Below are 17,224 nucleotides of genomic sequence, written 5' to 3'. Positions count from 1 at the left end.
GAAATCCATAAGAAATCGTAACCAAAACTCCAAAAGGAAAACAAAAGGCCACAAATATTCTCTTTTTATTAACCAAATAAAAGAGAGAATCTGCAGCTCAAAACCCTAGCCGAAAATAAATCAACCAACATTCATAGAATAAAACCTAGTTTACGAATTCTCAGGTCTGTTCAAATCTTGGATAGGTATTTTTCTCGGGAAACAAACGCAAAGCGACATTCATCATCCGAAGAGCAAAAGAGAGAGATCGAAAGTCAGAGAGATGAGAGAGAAGGAACTCGCCTGAGAGAGAGAGAGACTTGGAGTGAGAGGAGAGAGAAAATGATTAGGATTCAACGGATGGAGTCTTTAGCATCTTATGATGTGTCCGACCCTTTTATTTTTTTTTATGCTTGCCCCATTTATATTTTTTATTTTCTTACAAAAAAAAACAGTGACTGATGATTGTCTGATGTAAAGTATAAATATTAGTTTTAGATAAAAAAAAAAAAAGTATAAGAATTAAGTAGATTGTTTGATATAGTTGCTAAAAAATAATATGTATAGGACATAATTTTTAATAAGCGATTTTCGTTGAATTATCATGCCTCATATAATATGATGGCTATAAGTAAATTTAAAAGATGTGATATTGTCATCTTACATCAATAGTATATTAGATACATATATTACATCAATGTTATGTTGGATTTTAAAAATATGATTATCAGTTCAAGCTTGTAACACGACTCAAGGTATGGTACGTGGACCCAAATCACGCATCAGAGATTTCTGTATAGGTCGTAATTTGGTAACCTGAGAAATGTGACCGGGCCCATTTTGTCTAGCCCAATTAAATCATTGGCCCACTTAGGGCGGTCTTGGGCCTATGAGTGAATTATGATAACGTGGGTTATGGAAGAAATTAGACAAAATAAAGCCTCGTTCATTTCGTTGATTCGAGTTTAGAATTCGAGTTTTACTACAGTAAAAAGCTCTCACAAACAATCACATCTAACTTTTTTACTATAGTAAAAAGCTCTCATATAAAATCAAATCTCAACTCGAATTAAAAACTCGAATCAGCGAACTAAACGGGCCCTTTAAGACAAATTATCTAAACTTACAATCGTTATCAGTATAGTTCTAGACTTTCATGAATACTGTGCACTAAGATAAAACAAAATAGCCCTTTACCCTAGCATTTCCTTTCTCTTCTCGTCCCTCTCTCCCCTCAAAAGACAACAAAGTCTCTCTTCCCCAAAAATTATAAAAAGACAGAATATACACAAATAAGAAAAGGCAAACCTTCGACCACTTGACTGCCATTTTTCTGACCTCACCCAAAACGGCCACAAAACCCCATTGGCTGCTCAATAACCCACTTATTCATCTCTTTGGTAAGCCTTCTCCTGCGATCGACGAAAACTATCATTAAATCACATTGGAAATGCCTTACTGACGTAGGCTTTTGGAGGGATTTCAGCCAAAGTTCAAAAATCGTTGGAGGGAAAACTTCCCTCTCTTTACCATATTCCTTATCTATAAATAATTATGCTCAAGCCTCTCAAAAGGCAAGGAAAAACACAGATCAAAAGTCCCCCTCCCTGGCTGGTGATTTCTCTGGTTTTGGGTTCTATCAGAGTGACCGACGGAGAATTCCATTCTCCATAACTTCCAGCGGAGTCTCTCTAGAAGTTTATAGGCGTTCTCCTCATTGGAAGTGGTGATAAAAGCTCCCAAGACATCGAAACCCCTTAACCATGGCCTAACACCCCCGAGCCTGAGTTTTATTCTCTCCACACGCTACGTCTTTCGGAACCATTATATTCACAAACAGAGAGACATGACTCTGTTACCCACTTAGGAGCCTCCTCCATAAACTGGTCACATTACTCTCCCACACCATATGCTCACTTGAAGCTCCCCATCAGAAATTCTTCACTATCTCGGAGCCAGAACCACAACGGGTGTCGCCCTCGAATGCCGATGTCCTCGGAGTTATCCGGGTTTAGCCTAACTCAGCCGGGACCAACATCATCCTCTCGGCCACTATTGACGCTAGGAAGCACCCTTAGTAGCTCTTTGATCTCGTCATACCGGCAAGAGCACAGTCATCATGTCCTCGCCAAAAGAGCCCCAACATAAATATATATACATCAATGTTATATTGGATTTAAAATTATGATTATTGTAGATTTTCTTATTTTAAATATTTTAAAAATAAATATAATGTCTTGAATTATTGGATTTGTCATACAATGACATATATTTGTCCCATTCAATTTATGCTCTTTAATGTGATTTATTTAAATCGTTCTTTTTTTTAATTGTTATATTTTTTTTTCTTTTGTTGTTTTTCAACTTTTCTTTTACTCTTTTTATCTCAATTGAAAAAAGAGAGAGAGAGAGAGAGAGGACTTATGTACTGAATAGAAGAGAGAGAAGATAGATTGTGCCTAAATTTATATAATTGAATTGTCTTTTGTAGCTGAAATTTTGTTGTTAACCAAAACCACTCGGAAACACGATTTCTCCCAAGCCGAAGATCTTCCCAACAATCAATCTCCCCTATGGTTTCCACTTTCCATGGTTGTTTTATTGTTTATTACCATTCATTATGAATATAGTATTAAGCTTACGGACCAATTTGAAACCTTTCTTTTGGTAGAGAATGGTAATTTGATTCTATCTCTCAATTAACATAGCAATTTAGAAGCACGTCTAACCAATTTTACTTTATAAAGTTCTTTACAATTTATTAGTTGTCTCGTACAAGTTTTATCAATTAAGAACCTTTTTGAGAATGCAATCTTGGTTTTATTCATTGTTGAAAATCTTCTCTCTTCTTTCCTTCTTGTTTTTTTGTTTTTTTGTTTTGTTTTTTTTTTTTTTTTTCAGTAATCAACAAAACACCCATGTTGTTGCTGCAAAAGGGGGATATGGAAGGCTTTACAACTCTAAAAAGTCTATGACCTTAGATAAGGGTTTGTTTAGTAAATTGATCTAAAATCATGATTCTAGATCCTGGTTCAGAATCAATATTTGTTTACAGTGATTCTAAATCATGATTCTAAATCAGTGTTTAGCTTGGATGATTCTAAATCAGTGTTTAGAATCTGATGTGATATTTTAAACCAGACTCACTCATGATTTTAAAACCACCCCTCTCTTGATTTAAGGTGATTCAAACCTCTGATTCTAAATCATGATTTGAACCTAAAATCATGAATCATAATTTTAATTCTAAAATCATGATTAGAATCACCCTAATTTAAATTCTCGTACCAAATGAAAAAATCTTTTGGAACGATGGGTAGAGTTCTAAATAATTAATAAACTCAGTCTTGTCTTTCAACATAAAATAGGCTTCATAGACAGATCTTTGATAGAATGAAGCGGTACCATTTCCTCTTTCCACCCAAACTCTTGTTATGTCGCTTAAACCGTCAAGGAAAACTTGGAGTTGACCTTAGAGAACCCGTGATAATGTAATGGTTCGGACCAACACCTTATGTGAGTTGTAAACTATTATTGTTGAAATTTGGTACATTTCGAAGTGCACGAATCTGAAAATAAAAAATAATAATAGCAATAACAAACAATGCACTTTATTAAGGATTTTGGTTGGTTTATTATTTTCCTAGAAGATCCAATTAAAAAAAAAATGTAATTTGTGCTTGGAAAAATGAGAACGAGCTCTCATTTTCTTGTTTCAAGCTTTCTTTTTTATTTCCCTACGGAAAAAAGTGATCACTTCTTACCCAGCTCTACTCGAATGATGGTCCAACTTTCACTCCCACCATGTTTCAAGGTTCAGCACGTTGTGTTTGAGACAAAGTGACATTGATCGATGACAAACCAATGGTATCAGGACTCCTGAGCTGATCAAGCTGCTTTTTACCACGACGAAGCAAGTACTCGATGTGAAGGAAATTTTTGTGATCTATTTGTTTGGCATTGCGGCGGAACTCGGCAGAGACCGTTGATTCGATTCTGCGTCGATCTTCAGCAGATTTTAAACGAGCTGCTCTCAAGAATCCTCTGTATAGGCTAAGAACTTGTTTCTGCAACCCCGAAAGCCTTGGCCCACCAGAGGGGGCCATTGTGTCTTGTTATGTTTGTCACCAAATTTTGCTTTAGAAGAAGGTAATTTGTATTACTTTGTCCCTCTCTTCTGCAAAGAAAAACAATTTATTAAGCCTCTTATGAAAGCAACAATGGAAGTTTTTAGTACTCGTGCTCCTTAAGTTTTTCGTTGTTTGGTACTTTCGTTCTTGAGTAATTTCTTGGCAATTTAGTCCATAAGATTCCAAAAGTGTAGCCCTTAACGCCAACATGAAGGGAATAGATTTTAAGGAGCTCTGCCACTAATTTAGGACTAAATTACAACAGAAGAAAAAGTAATTTTCCAGGAACGGAAGTGCCAAACTGCCAACTACAAGAAGTTCAAGAAGCACAAGTGCTAAAAAACATAAACCTTTCGTCCAACTTTAACCCTGTTAACAATTAGAGTTAATTCCAACCGTTTTTTAAGCTCAAGGACTAAATTGCATGGGAAGAAAAAACTTAAGAGACCAAAAATGCCAAATCACAAAAAGTTCAGGGGATGCTAATACTTAAAATTGGTAAAGGAAAAAGAAAAGAATAAAGCATGATGACATAGTTCACACGAAACTTTTATCAAATCTTAATCGCGTTGTCAACAACGAACGCCCATATAAGATAAACTGAAACAACATATTGATGTAACATGATAGCACCATCAACACAAAATTTCAAAGCTTCAAATACAATATTTCATCTGAAGACAAATAATGTCTACAACAGAAAACTGAAACCCATCCATGTTTTGGTAAAAACAGAACAATGTTCATATCTCTACATGCCTAAACCTTTCTGCAACAATAACCCCCCAGCCCACTTTGCTAGAACCTGCTGCAATACATAGCTTTAGTATCATTTAGTTTTTATTTAATTAGGAATTCGTGTTATTTTAGAATTATGGTGATGTACCATCGGTAAGTTTCCTTATTTCATTTTGATTCCGTTTTCTATTTTGCTTAAAAATTTGGCAGTTTGTAAGTTTAATTCAGAAAATGGTTTACGAATGAATTTTTTTATTACTTGTTTTCCTCATCTAAGTTCTTGTTCTCTCTCTAAGTCTTCCTTTTCCTTTTCTAACGATCTATTTCTATATCTATCTTGGTTCAATTTTCTCTCTTGATTGTAACTCTCTTATCTTGGTTCTATAACATATGTTTTAAAGTTTTCATTGCTATTAAGAAATTTGGTATTGAACCTCAAATTCACAAGATATCCAAGTCCTCATTGGAATGAAAAAACATTGTGAAACTATTTAGGTGATAATGGTACATCTCCTCATAACATATAGCCTAAAGTAGTTCAGAGCTGACCATGGGTGGGCATATTATATATATATATATATATATAGTCTATTTCTCACTTAAAGGAGTAACATGGTTACTATTCTCAAGTGTGTTTACTGTTTTGTGCCAATTTGGACAACGAAAAACATAAATAATTGCTATGATACTCGTAGAGTATTTTCATCGAACATGTGTTGGGCATAAAAAAAAATGCAGCCCATTTTTAATCTTCAAGTAGTCAAATCAAAAACACAAGCACGACCAAACTACGAAATTATAATAAGATATCATAGCCATTTTTTGTTTATGAAGATCAGAACAGGTTGGCCAAATCCAAGAATAAATACAAAACAAAAACTTGGGAACTTGACTTGAACAGGGAAAAATCCAGTTTCTCGAGATATTTAGAGCAAGCACAAAGAACATCAAATGAAGTACAAACTTAAAACGAACAAAAGTAAAAGTTTAAAGTTTAGTTGAGGGAGCCGAACCAGGTATAGAAGTGGTAGAATAGCAACAGCTCCAAAGAAATGTTTGCTCCCACGCTGATCAACAAATTCTAGGTTTGTTTTCGTCAGATCCTAGATTTGATCAAAAGGCAAAGATGTGTTTTTGTACAATTATAGATTTAAGGGGAAAATACCAATATATGGAACAACTTTTAACTGATAATCAAAGGCTTGTATTTGTGGCATGTCCTCTATTGTCTCCCTGTCTCGAGGCTATTATGAGAATTTAAGCCCACTTCTTCTAACGTGCCCGTCGGTGAATTTTTTTTTTTTTTTCCGGTCGGTTAATTACACGTTGAGTGTATTAATCTAATATATTATTATTTAAATAGAAAATAAAATAATAAAAGTCAACAAAAATAATAATGTTAGCATTTAAAAAAAAAAAGAATACAAGTTGACGTTTAGTTCATAAATTTAGAATCATGATTTAAAATAATTTTTATTTTACGTATATTTTTTATGAAAAAAATATTATAATGAGCCACGAACTATGATTCAAATTATAATATGAATCTTTTTTCTAAACGCATGCTTAATTATTTTATTTATTCATTGCAACAACATCAGCAGTTATATAGTTGCCCATAAAAGCTGGCATAACATCTAACCAAATCAAGTATTCACATTGAGAACGAGCATAGTTCGCTACACGGTGGGCTACAGAATTCTCTTAACGGGGAACATAGTAAACATTACCACTATTAGCTAAGGAGATAGTATCTCGGGTATCGTCAATAACTGAAGCTTCAGGGGCCTTTGGAATCCGCAAACTAATAGCCCGAACAATATTAAGGTTACCTCGTTCATTTTACCGATTCGTGTTTTTAGTTTTAGGTTTTTACAGTAAAAATCTCTCAGAAAATATCACATCTAACTTTTTATGCTATAGTGAAAAGTTCTAACAAAATATCACATTTCAACTCGAATTGAAAACTCGAATCCGCAAAGTGAATAAGGCCTAAAAAATAATAATGTTAGCATTTTTCACGAAACTTTTAGGGTGTGTTCACTTCACCAATCAAAATTTTTACAATTTGAGTTAAAGTTATGATTGGAGTTAGAATCATGATTGGAATTGTGATTGGAATTGGAGTTAGTGTTTAGGAGTGCATTGGAGTCTCAAGTTTGACTCACAATTCGAGCTGTGATGTGTTCATTTCACAGATTCATAATTCCAACTACCATCTCAATTCTCTTTTATTTTAAATGATATGAATGAAAAAAAAAACTTCTACCGTTAAATTGAAGAGGATTCCACGTTTTTTAACATATCATATTCAAATGAGAAGTATATGTAATTAATTAATAGAGTAATAAATTACTTGTCACATAGAAAAAAAAAACGAAAGATGAAAAAAAGAGAAAATAAGCATTGCCTCAAATGTGTCGAATTATACATTGTCAAATAATTGCCTACTATTGATTGTTGTTTGTGCGTTGGGATTGCCACATCGAACTTGTCATTTCATCTCTTATGAGGCGCATCTGCGTAGGAGATGCTGTATTGGTTGCTGTGTCTATTGTCCGATCTGGGTTGTGATTTTAATTTACATATTGTTCCGCATTTTCAAGGTCGATTTCACTTACCGGAATCCCATCTTGAAAGTATTGTGTCATAAATCTATCATCATGCTGAAACATGCGTATGAAGTTATGTATGACCGCACAAGCAATAGATATTTTTACTTGTTTCTTCATTGGGTAGTTGTTAATAATCTTGAGAATGCGAAACCTTGCTTTCCACACCCCAAATGTGCGCTCGATACAATTCCGGAACGATGAGTGCGTGTAGTTGAACAACTCCCGCTTGCTACGAGGTCGTCCTCGGCGTGCCCTATACTCTTGCAAGTGGTACGTACTACCACGGTATGGTGCTAGGAAACAACCTCTGTTTGCGTAGCCCGAATCTACCAAATAAAATTTGCCTACAAAATCATCCGTGAAGATAATTAAATTCCAACTTTTTACCACTTAACAATGTAGAAACGATGTTTACCTTCAGGAGGAGTTGGAAACTTTTTGTGTCGGCCATCAAGGGCTGATTCAAGCACGCGGGCGTCATGTGCAGATCCCTCCCATCCAGCAAGCATGTATGTAAACTTCATGTCAAACGAACATACACCCAGAACATTTTGAGACATAAATCCCTTCCTATTTCTCCATACCTCTGGATTGTCGGGCGGCGGAACGCAAGGAACGTGTGTCCCATCAAGTGCACCAACACAGTTCTGCAAAGTAAAAGTAGATTAGTCCAAACAAGGTTATGTAACATAAACGAAAGAATAATCAAGTAAAATGTTATGTTGACTTACATCAAACCAAGGCCTGTACTTGCTCCCACTAGTTTCAATGAACGGGTCGATAGTGTTAAAGTATGGGGGCACAATAAAATCATGTCGTAGTCGATATATGGCATTCAGTACAATCATAAAATACTTTGAGATTGTCGCTCCTGAATGCTGCCACTGATGTTGCGTCTCCCTATTACTTTCGCTTTGGCACACAATTGTGAGGAAAATCATCAGTTGTTCATCCACGTTCATATTTCTAGTACTCTTTAACAGATTCTTTTGTTCAAGTAACCAACTCAACCGCTTGAAGCAATCAGTTCTCATTCTTATCTTATTGTAGATCACTAGTTCGTGCCCATCTAACAGATCACCAAGACGTTGATGACCTGTATAATGACTATTATTTCTTGGTCTTGGAAGAGGTCTTTCCAAGAAGTCGTCGCAACATACCCACACTGCGGCAGCACCAAGTACGAAGTCATCTTCAGAGTCGAAATCACCATTCACAGGGTGGGTGTTTCCTTGGTTTGATGGGCCGGCATTCGACATGGTACCTGAAAGTGGTATATGCTCTACAATACCAATATGCAACAAATAATTTGACAACAATTGAACAATAACAATTCTCCAAAGTAAAACCTGTCTCATAGTGTGAAAACAAATGTCATTAACGGGAAATGAAAGGTAGATATCGACCGTAGGCCCAATTCTACATTGTTCACAAATGCAACAGATAAATATAAAACTCACAATGTAACATAGTACAAAAGCCGCTAATAACCAAATAAATGAGAGTTCATGAATAAGAACGTCAACAACATAAACATAAAGCATAAAAATAACTCATTGTTCGAACCACATAAGTTCCTTGCCGTTACACGTGATCGTCATTCCCTTCTCCACCAAATTGGCCTGGGAAGTTGGGGTATTGATTACCCATGTAGTATTGGGGTGGGCGTTGTAAATTGGGAGGGACTTGTTGAAAAGCGTGAGGCGGTTGCTGATAGTTGGGCGATGGTTGAGTTAAGTTTGTGGGTTGTTGGGGAAAAGCTGGATGATTTCCGGGGAATTGTTGTTGATATTGTGTTTGGAATGGTTGGGAACCCATAAATGGTGTTCCGTGGGGCATGTTATATGTGGGTCCAGTGGGTGGCGCCTGTTGATTGGACAAGGCCTTCAACGTTTTCAACACATAGAGCAGGCGTTGGCTTTCTTTTAAACGTAAGAACAAGATCTGACAATTTGGATTCCAGTTCAAATACTCACTAAAAGATACAACCTGTTCGTCGTCAAGTAGCATTTCACTTATGACTTCACAGCAACGGTCAAATGTTGAAGTCGGCGTTTCTCCAGGCTGTGTAGCCCCAGGTTGAGTTGCACCTGAACTAGTGCCTTTGCTAGACTGGCGCCTTTCAAGAGTATTGGCTATACTCTTTAAAAGTATTTTCGCTTCTGGATCCATCATTCTTACCCCGCTCTTGCTTGGTCTCTTCGATATTGGCCGCGAAGAAGAGGCAATATTCAATGAACGTCCCGACGAATGAAGAGCGCTTCTCATTGTTCGAACAAAACCTTCCTCAGTTTCACCAGCTTGAGAGGTTCTGCCAACTACATTCTCCGCTTCCTCTATGTGCGGCTGTGAGGTTTCATCTTCCTCATCGGTATCGTCCTGCCGTGATTCGAACGCACCACGTGCACGCGTACTCGCGAAGGCCTCGTAGTAGAGGTCATAATTTTTGAGCGGGTCGTTGCGTGCACGCTTTGCCCATTTGTGCGTCTGTTTACACAGCAACTTGAAAATCAACAATTGGGTGAAAACACTTATGCAACTACATATGCAGAAGTACATAAAAAAAAGTACTAACCTTGCAGAAGTCATCCCAGTATTCGTCCGTGCATGTTGGGCAATTTTGTACGGGATCCCATCCGAGGCCGGTGTTCGTGCGAAGGGCAAGCGCAGCATTGAATTTCTTTTTCAGTATTTCCTTTGCCTCTTTCACTCGGCCTAGAGGAATCGGACTGGAAAATAGAGGGGACAAATCTGTGGCCCATTGCTCCCAATCAGCTGGCTCCGGTTGGCGTCTGTTGTTCTTATTGTAAGCCGTAAGTCGGATTAACAGCGATGTTTTTGTTTTTTCAGACCAATAGAAAGTCACGTCCTCTTCATTTCTTCGCGGCATCTAATACAAACATCAAGACCACCACCCACGGCAAGAAAGAGCAATATGCCACGACAAAGAAGAATGGATGATTAAAGCATCACGTTTCATCTCATTTGGCTCAGAATTTCGTATAAAAGTGTCATCATCAGTTTCGGAGCACTAACCTTAAGGCAAGGCAATTACGCTACCAAGCCTTATTTATGAGGTGAGGGATGACATTCCTCTTGGAAGTGTCGGAGTACTACACTAGGGGGATGGGTCAATCCATCATAGCCCGCATAAATAAAGCGGCAACTAATAACTGCCTAAATACTTAAAGAGTAGCGCTACAACGAAACTGATATGCATTGTAAAAACGATTCATCATTGCCAATAATCCGGTCAAGATGAAGAAGAAGAGCTCATCTTCCCATCCAAGTAGTACATGTGTAATATATTTATATAAATGAAACACAAAAAATGCATTAGAAACATGAGAAATGTAAATGTTTCATAAGAAGTAATCGCATAAGCCAATTAGTGTAGTTCTCATTGATAATCAAAATGTAGGGTGATATGGTAAGTTGGAAGTCTACACTTTCGGATTCTAGCCCCTAAGGCTCACTCCTTGTTATGTTGCAACCGTAGAATTGACCATATGCAGCTGGGCAGCCGGTTGGCTGTCAAATATGTGGCTGGAAACTGATATGGCAAGTAAAGTGGCCTAATCCCAAAACCATACACACTATACATGACCAGCAGCCAAAGATCAAATGAGTTAGCTTGACTAGAGCACATGGGATCATTGCCTATGAACAAGCCGCAGAGTTGGCCATATGCAGCCGGGCAGCCAATCTGATGTAAAATATGTGGCTGGAATTAAGTGGCAAGTAATATGGCCTAATCCTAAAACTATACACACTATACATGACCAGCAGCCAAAGATCAAATGAGTTAGCTTGACTAGAGCACATGGGATCATTGCCTATGAACAAGCCGCAGAGTTGGCCATATGCAGCCGGACAGCCAATGTGATGTAAAATATGTGGCTGGAATTAAGTGGCAAGTAAAATGGCCTAATCTCAAAACTATACACACTATACATGACCAGCAGCCAAAGATCAAATGAGTTAGCTTGACTAGAGCACATGGGACCATTGCCTAGGAAACTGCCGCAGAGTTGGTTCCCTGGAATCCAGATTATTGTTTCAAATTTTCAGGCCACAATTGTCTACTACCAGCAGCCAAAGATCTATATTCAAACTATACATGACCTAATCCCAGCCGAATACTAGCAGCCTATAGCAATGCAGAGTACTCTAAAAATCCGAAGTAAACAAAAGCAATTCCAGTATAATGTTCCGTTGATGCATTTTATCAAACATGTGGTATGCAATCAGAAGCATTCGAATTGGGCATAAAAGTTGCATGTGGAAATGCCTACTATGAATATAAAGATGACTGTGACATCCAGAAAGCATGAAGACCGATCCTCAAGTGCACCAACAGAGAACAAGTTCAAAGGAAAATGTGAGAGAACTTACCGAATTCGACCCAGTGGATGAACGTGTGTGCGCTTCAACCAAGAACCCACGGATGGATGAGCTCGGAATACCCCAATCTCTCGGTCGCCGACTGCGGTACCTTGAGATTCTCCACCGATGACGGCGAGTTTTGGTTGGACGTCGCCACTTACGGAGACAACTGCTAAGAACAACCGCCAACGGAGGTTTCCGATCGCGGAGTTTACCACATAGTTCCTCCGTTTTGGGGGAAGTGAAGAGGACTGTTGAAAAGGTTCTACCGACATGCATAAACGAGAGAGAGATCTGGGGCAAAGCTCACCGGGGAGAGATTTATCTGCAATTTCTGTAAGCTGTGGATGATGGAAACGGCTGTGGATGATGGGAAACGACAGAGGACATACGGTGGAAAGAGGAAAGAAAACACGAGCAAAAAGCAAGGGAATCCCACACCACAGACAAGAAAGATCTGCAATTTCCAGTAGAGCCACGACCGGGAAGTCACGGGGGTGGAATCAACGATCGAGAAGACACGATCTGCAATTTTCCTTAGCTGTGAGTATGGGAAACGACAGACAGCTCTCGGTGGGAAGAGAAGAGAAAAGCAACGGTAATTTCCCGAGGGAATCAAAACAGGCTTTTGCCGAGTTGTGCAGAGCGAAGTTACTGTAGACGCAGATTCGAGTTAATGGGAATTCAGGCCTCCATTGAATTCGCTCAACTCGAATAATAATTCGAGTCTGAATGGAGTAGTTGGTGTAATGAACACTGACTTGAGTTAATGGGCTGATTCAAATTGGGCTAATTTGAACCAAATCTGTCAAACGAACACCCCCTTATTCATTTTTTTTTAGGGAAAATTAACGGTTATAAAAGCAATAATACTAGTTATTTGGACAAAGATATTATCCGGTGTCCATTTTCTTTAAAAGAGTAAATTTAACATTCTAATATGTATATATTCCAATTCTTATCATTGACAAGGGGGTATTTGCATGGAATTATAGGATATTGTATTGTAATTTTCCTTAAGAAGGAGTTATCTTCATGAATTGGGTTTTGAGAGTTGGGAGTCAAACTGCAAACCAACCCAAAACCGTCAATTTGAGATTTTCGTGATGCTGAACCAAAAACAAAAGCTGCCCCAACCCAACTGAATCTAAACCAAAAGAATATATGTTTCTACGAATTGATTTTTCAGTTTCTACAGACACGATCTGTCTTGAGTTCTCTTAATATGATTATAATTATAATAATAATAATTATTATTTATTAAAATTCTCTCATTATGAATTATGATTATTGTTTGTCTTGTTCAATTTTATTTGGATTCCTTTTAGGGTGAGTTTGGTAAGAGGAAAGGAAGAATAGAAGGTCGGATAGAATGTGAGAAAAGGAGGAGAGAGTGATTTCCTTCTACTTGCACCTACAGGAGTTGGAGAATTTTCTACCAAATTGTATACGGCAATGTGACATTTTAAAAGCTAAGAATCTTTTATGCAATCACTTTGGTAAACAGAACTTTTATAAGAAGCCTACCAATATTTATACAAGTATGATTCTTGAGGTCAAAGATTGATATAGGAAAGAATTTGGACATCAAATTTATTGAAGCAATGCGGTTCAACATGGTTTTTTAACAATATAAAAAATCCTTTTTAACAATACAAAAATTAAAGAAGAAAAGTCAATCCTTTGTAAATACTACCCAAATGCCAGAATGAAACATGTTCATTTCTCCTCAACTTGTTTCATAGAAATATCGTCTCTTTTAATTAAAACCATGCTCTTTGTGACCCATTTTCATTTCTTTTCATAGCCTTTTTATGCCGATTTAAGAACTAAAGCATATTTCAAGAAAACTTAAAATTATTCTACTCCCCAAAATTGATACAATATGGTTTAACACTTTCATCTTTTTCAATTACTATAGTAGGCTCAAAGTAATCACACAACACAACAAGATCAAATCAATTAAAACGCAAAACAACTCGATTATTCTAAATTAAAATTAAATTCCACGAAGCCAATAGATTCTCATAGCCATAAAAGCAGTTGTAATTGTTCAAAATCTTCTGCGCTTCAAACCAACATATATTGAAATAAAACAAAACTGAAATCCCAACAGAATCTCAATTGCATTAAAACTGAAATTGCCTAGTTTACTATGATAGCCCAAAACCTTAGACCAGTTTGCAAAATTACGCCTTGAGACGTCCATAGAACTTCTGTTTCTCCTGTGTGGTCTGGAAACGTCCATGCCCAAACTTTGAGGAGGTATCGATGAACTTGAGCTTGATCTCCTCGAGAGCAACACGAGATGTCTGCTTGAGAAGAGATTGACGAAGGGTAACAACCCTCTTCTTGGGTCCAACACAGCATCCCTTGATCAACAAAAAATCATCCTTCACCACACCATAGTGTGGGAAGCCACCGATGGGAGTGATGTCTTTCTCGGTCCTGCATCATTAACCATGTTAGCAATCACACAGAACGTGCAAAGCATATACACCTATCTACATAAGAAACTGGGAAGTCATGTTACCGACCTATCGAACTCGGTGATGGCGGTGTGAGACTCCTGTCCAGCCTTGCCGAGCTTGTAAACCTTCTTGTTCATCTCAGTACGGTGGTGGTATCCATTCTGACCAGCACGAGCAACTGTGAATGAGACTCTGGCAGGATGCCAGGCACCAATACAAGCCACCTTGCGGAGACCCCTGTGGGTCTTGCGAGGAAGACGAGTCACACCCCACCTAGTGACAACACCTTCGTAACCCTTACCCTTGGTCACACCAATGATGTCAATCATCTCATCCTTCTGGAAAACAGCATCAACAGGGACTTGCTTCTCAAAGAAACCGTAGGCAAAGTCCACCTTTTGGGCAATAGTCCCACCATTTACCTGAATCTCCATAAGGTGAGCTTTCTTCTGCTTCAATCCCTTCATTTTCCTGATCTGTATATGCAAAAGAAGCAATCACACATCAGAAAAACATTTCATAATGTAGCTAATTACAAATAAATCACATCAAACAAATTCCATCACCAGCTGGATGTTTTATAAAAGGCAAATTATAATGATTCTACACACTTAAAGATTTAAAAAGTCTGACACAGAATATTAGAATCCAATAGAAATATTAGTTTTCGTACCTGAGTGTGAGCCAAAACCCGGATAACGGTAGCATATTTCTTCAGCTTCTCAAGCTGAGCCTGGATATTCTTCTTTCCCTCATCACTTTCATATTGCTTGGAGTATTTTGTGAAGGCCTTCTTCTTGGACTTGCACCAGTTCTTGTAGAACCTTCTCTTCACCTCCTCACTGAGATGCTGAGCCCACACAGTGTTCAGAGTACGAAGACCACGTGGTGTCTTCACATACCCAACAACTCCAACAATAACCATGGGAGGTGTCTCAATGACAGTCACAGCTTCACATGTCTCCTTCTTGTGAAGCTCTAACATCAAATAAACATGTAAACAGTGAGGGAAGGAAAATAGAAAACATAAAACTTTCCAACAAATAGATTTGCTCATAATAACTGACAAACAGCACTAGAAAATGTGAAAAGCAAATATAAAATATAAATTTGGAAAGGGCTTCACTTGATCCCGGTTTTTCGACCTCCCTGACAATGTGAGTCATCCCAGCCTTGTAACCCAAAAACGCAGTGAGCTTGCAGGGCTTGGTTGGGTCGTCCTTGGGAAAAGCCTTCACTGCACAAGTTCAAGAACCAACAACGCTTTCAGATTGACATAAATTCACACCTTACAACACCGATATTTACAATGATCTATATTATACACTGATCAAATGCAAAATCAACACACCCAGAGAAACCCACTCTTCCATTTAAAAAAAAAAAAAGAACGAAAAGAAACAAATGCTGTTGAACATAATGATTATATATCCCTCCCAAACCAAATCCTATAAAAAATTTTAAACACAAAACAAAACAATCATTCTTCTAGATGTACAGCCCTTCCCAAACCAACCAATATAAAATTTTAAATATTGAAAACAAAACAATCATTCTTTACAAATTAGATGTGCACTCTTTCAAAAGTAAAACATAAGAAATGGATGAAACAGGAACTTAAATACAACGAATGAATGAGTAATCAAATGTAAAATAAACAAACCTCAAGAAACCAAGTTTTCTCAACCATTAAAAAATTTATCAGAAATGCCGTTGGAAATACTTACAATTTTATTGAAAACATCTCCCGACTAATCATTCTTAATAAAAAAAACTAAACAATTAGAAAACCTTGTCTCACGAGCAAAGGATTATTTCGTAAACAATCATTTCTAACGAAGGAAAAAATAAAGTAAAAATGAAGAACAAAAAGACAAAAGATAAATGAGTACAGATACAGATATATACCCTTTCCCCTGTGGCGAGAAGCCCTCTTCCTTGGAAGAAATCCAAGGGAACCATGCCTTGGGTGCTCAAACTTCCTGTGAGACATCCTCCTCCTCCCCCTATACAAATATCAAAATTAACACTTTCCAGAAACAATCACATTAACACTTGATCTTTATCATACTTCATAAGAATTTCAGAGTAAAAAAAAGAAACCAAAATGAGATTCACAAAAATCAATTTTCGGAACGAAAAATATGAAAGTTTACACTCATTAGAACAAAGAAAGCGGCAAAAACTGCAAATTCAAAAGCATAAATCCGTTTCTAATATGAAACAAACGAGATTATTCAACTAATAAGCAAAATCCAGAGAAGAAAAATGTCGGTCTCAATCTATAATTTGAACAAAAACCGGGCGTCAAATCTAAACAGTCTCTGGTTCAAGAAAATGTAGAGAAATGAAAACGCAGATCTTCGTTTTCTTCTTTATCACTAGGTTTTCTAAGAGAAAGGAAATGCAGAGACGGAGAAGAACAAGAGCGAGAGAGAGACCTGAGCTTGTTGCTTATGCGGCGAGCGAACGAACGAGACGAAAGGAGCATATCACTAAAACCCTACTTCGGTTTATATAGTTGTCATTTTGTAAGGGTACCCTCGTATTTCTTAAGTTTCTTCACAAAACCCCCCAATTTCATGTCCACTCTTCTTTTGACCCAATAGTTTTCCTATTTGTATATTTCTTCTCTAATTATATATTTTTTAGAAGATGTCTAATTGTATTTATAAATTAGGGATTACTTACATAAATAGATCTTTTGCGGTTTCTTTTTTTTCAATTTATTCTTCTGCTTTTAGAAACTACAAAGCTACATTTTGAATTTGATAAACTTATATCAATATTATCCATAGCATAGTATATAGATAAAAAAATATAATGAAAAAAATAAAATACCCTTAAATATATTTTAAACATACAAAAAATAATTAAAAAAAAGAAACATAAAATTTCAATAAAA

At 37.1% G+C, this 17,224-nt stretch overlaps 4 protein-coding genes across 8 annotated transcripts in view; all 4 read right to left on the bottom strand.

Moving 5' to 3' along the window:
* LOC21387975 (polypyrimidine tract-binding protein homolog 3) overlaps positions 1 to 361 on the bottom strand; it is an 8,861-nt gene extending 8,500 nt beyond the window's left edge. For 3 of the 4 annotated variants that reach the window (XR_002903152.1, XR_002903151.1, XM_024172538.1), the window contains exon 1: positions 283 to 361. The gene's annotated coding sequence lies outside the window, so the exon portion shown is untranslated. Of the gene's footprint in view, positions 1 to 145; positions 254 to 282 lie in introns of those variants that run through there. The other variant, XM_024172539.1, reaches the window with a different exon arrangement.
* A 3,040-nt stretch (positions 362 to 3,401) lies between these two features.
* LOC21387974 (succinate dehydrogenase assembly factor 1, mitochondrial) lies at positions 3,402 to 6,101 on the bottom strand. 2 transcript variants are annotated; one of them, XM_010108562.2, is made up of 3 exons: positions 5,861 to 6,101; positions 3,744 to 4,156; positions 3,402 to 3,548 (listed from the first exon to the last, which is right to left on the bottom strand). In XM_010108562.2, exon 2 carries the CDS (start codon positions 4,083 to 4,085, stop codon positions 3,789 to 3,791), a length of 297 nt encoding a protein of 98 aa, XP_010106864.1. In that variant the 5' UTR covers positions 4,086 to 4,156; positions 5,861 to 6,101; the 3' UTR covers positions 3,402 to 3,548; positions 3,744 to 3,788. The 2 variants fall into 2 exon arrangements, with proteins under 2 accessions (XP_010106864.1, XP_024028315.1); XM_024172547.1 differs by lacking the exon at positions 3,402 to 3,548 and having other exon boundaries at positions 3,575 to 4,156.
* Positions 6,102 to 7,423: 1,322 nt separating this feature from the next.
* Positions 7,424 to 8,721, bottom strand: LOC112093659 (protein ANTAGONIST OF LIKE HETEROCHROMATIN PROTEIN 1-like). The gene is made up of 3 exons (XM_024172537.1): positions 8,194 to 8,721; positions 7,878 to 8,109; positions 7,424 to 7,788 (listed from the first exon to the last, which is right to left on the bottom strand). The coding sequence occupies exons 1-3, from the start codon at positions 8,719 to 8,721 to the stop codon at positions 7,424 to 7,426; spliced, it is 1,125 nt and encodes a 374-aa protein (XP_024028305.1).
* A 5,120-nt stretch (positions 8,722 to 13,841) lies between these two features.
* On the bottom strand, positions 13,842 to 16,798 carry LOC21387973 (60S ribosomal protein L3). Its single transcript, XM_010108561.2, has 6 exons — positions 16,761 to 16,798; positions 16,228 to 16,325; positions 15,446 to 15,556; positions 14,993 to 15,297; positions 14,386 to 14,795; positions 13,842 to 14,296 (listed from the first exon to the last, which is right to left on the bottom strand). The coding sequence occupies exons 2-6, from the start codon at positions 16,310 to 16,312 to the stop codon at positions 14,038 to 14,040; spliced, it is 1,170 nt and encodes a 389-aa protein (XP_010106863.2). The 5' UTR covers positions 16,313 to 16,325; positions 16,761 to 16,798; the 3' UTR covers positions 13,842 to 14,037.
* Positions 16,799 to 17,224: the final 426 nt, after the last annotated feature.

Source organism: Morus notabilis, unplaced genomic scaffold (genome assembly GCF_000414095.1).
Source record: "Morus notabilis unplaced genomic scaffold, ASM41409v2 Scaffold1695, whole genome shotgun sequence".
Classification (NCBI taxonomy): domain Eukaryota; kingdom Viridiplantae; phylum Streptophyta; class Magnoliopsida; order Rosales; family Moraceae; genus Morus; species Morus notabilis.
This window is presented reverse-complemented; position numbering and strand designations above follow the sequence as displayed.

Excerpts from the sequence above, each read along its gene's own strand:
- LOC21387974 (XM_010108562.2), bottom strand. The coding sequence starts at position 4,085 with ATGGCCCCCTCTGGTGGGCCAAGGCTTTCGGGGTTGCAGAAACAAGTT.
- LOC112093659 (XM_024172537.1), bottom strand. The coding sequence starts at position 8,721 with ATGTCGAATGCCGGCCCATCAAACCAAGGAAACACCCACCCTGTGAAT. Across the intron at positions 8,110-8,193 it reads AGTACAGGCCTTGGTTTGAT|AACTGTGTTGGTGCACTTGA; the intron begins GTAAGTCAACAT and ends TTTACTTTGCAG. Across the intron at positions 7,789-7,877 it reads GTTTCCAACTCCTCCTGAAG|ATTCGGGCTACGCAAACAGA; the intron begins GTAAACATCGTT and ends TTTATTTGGTAG.
- LOC21387973 (XM_010108561.2), bottom strand. The coding sequence starts at position 16,312 with ATGTCTCACAGGAAGTTTGAGCACCCAAGGCATGGTTCCCTTGGATTT. Across the intron at positions 15,298-15,445 it reads GGTCGAAAAACCGGGATCAA|AGCTTCACAAGAAGGAGACA; the intron begins GTGAAGCCCTTT and ends ATTTGATGTTAG. Across the intron at positions 14,796-14,992 it reads GGGTTTTGGCTCACACTCAG|ATCAGGAAAATGAAGGGATT; the intron begins GTACGAAAACTA and ends TTGCATATACAG.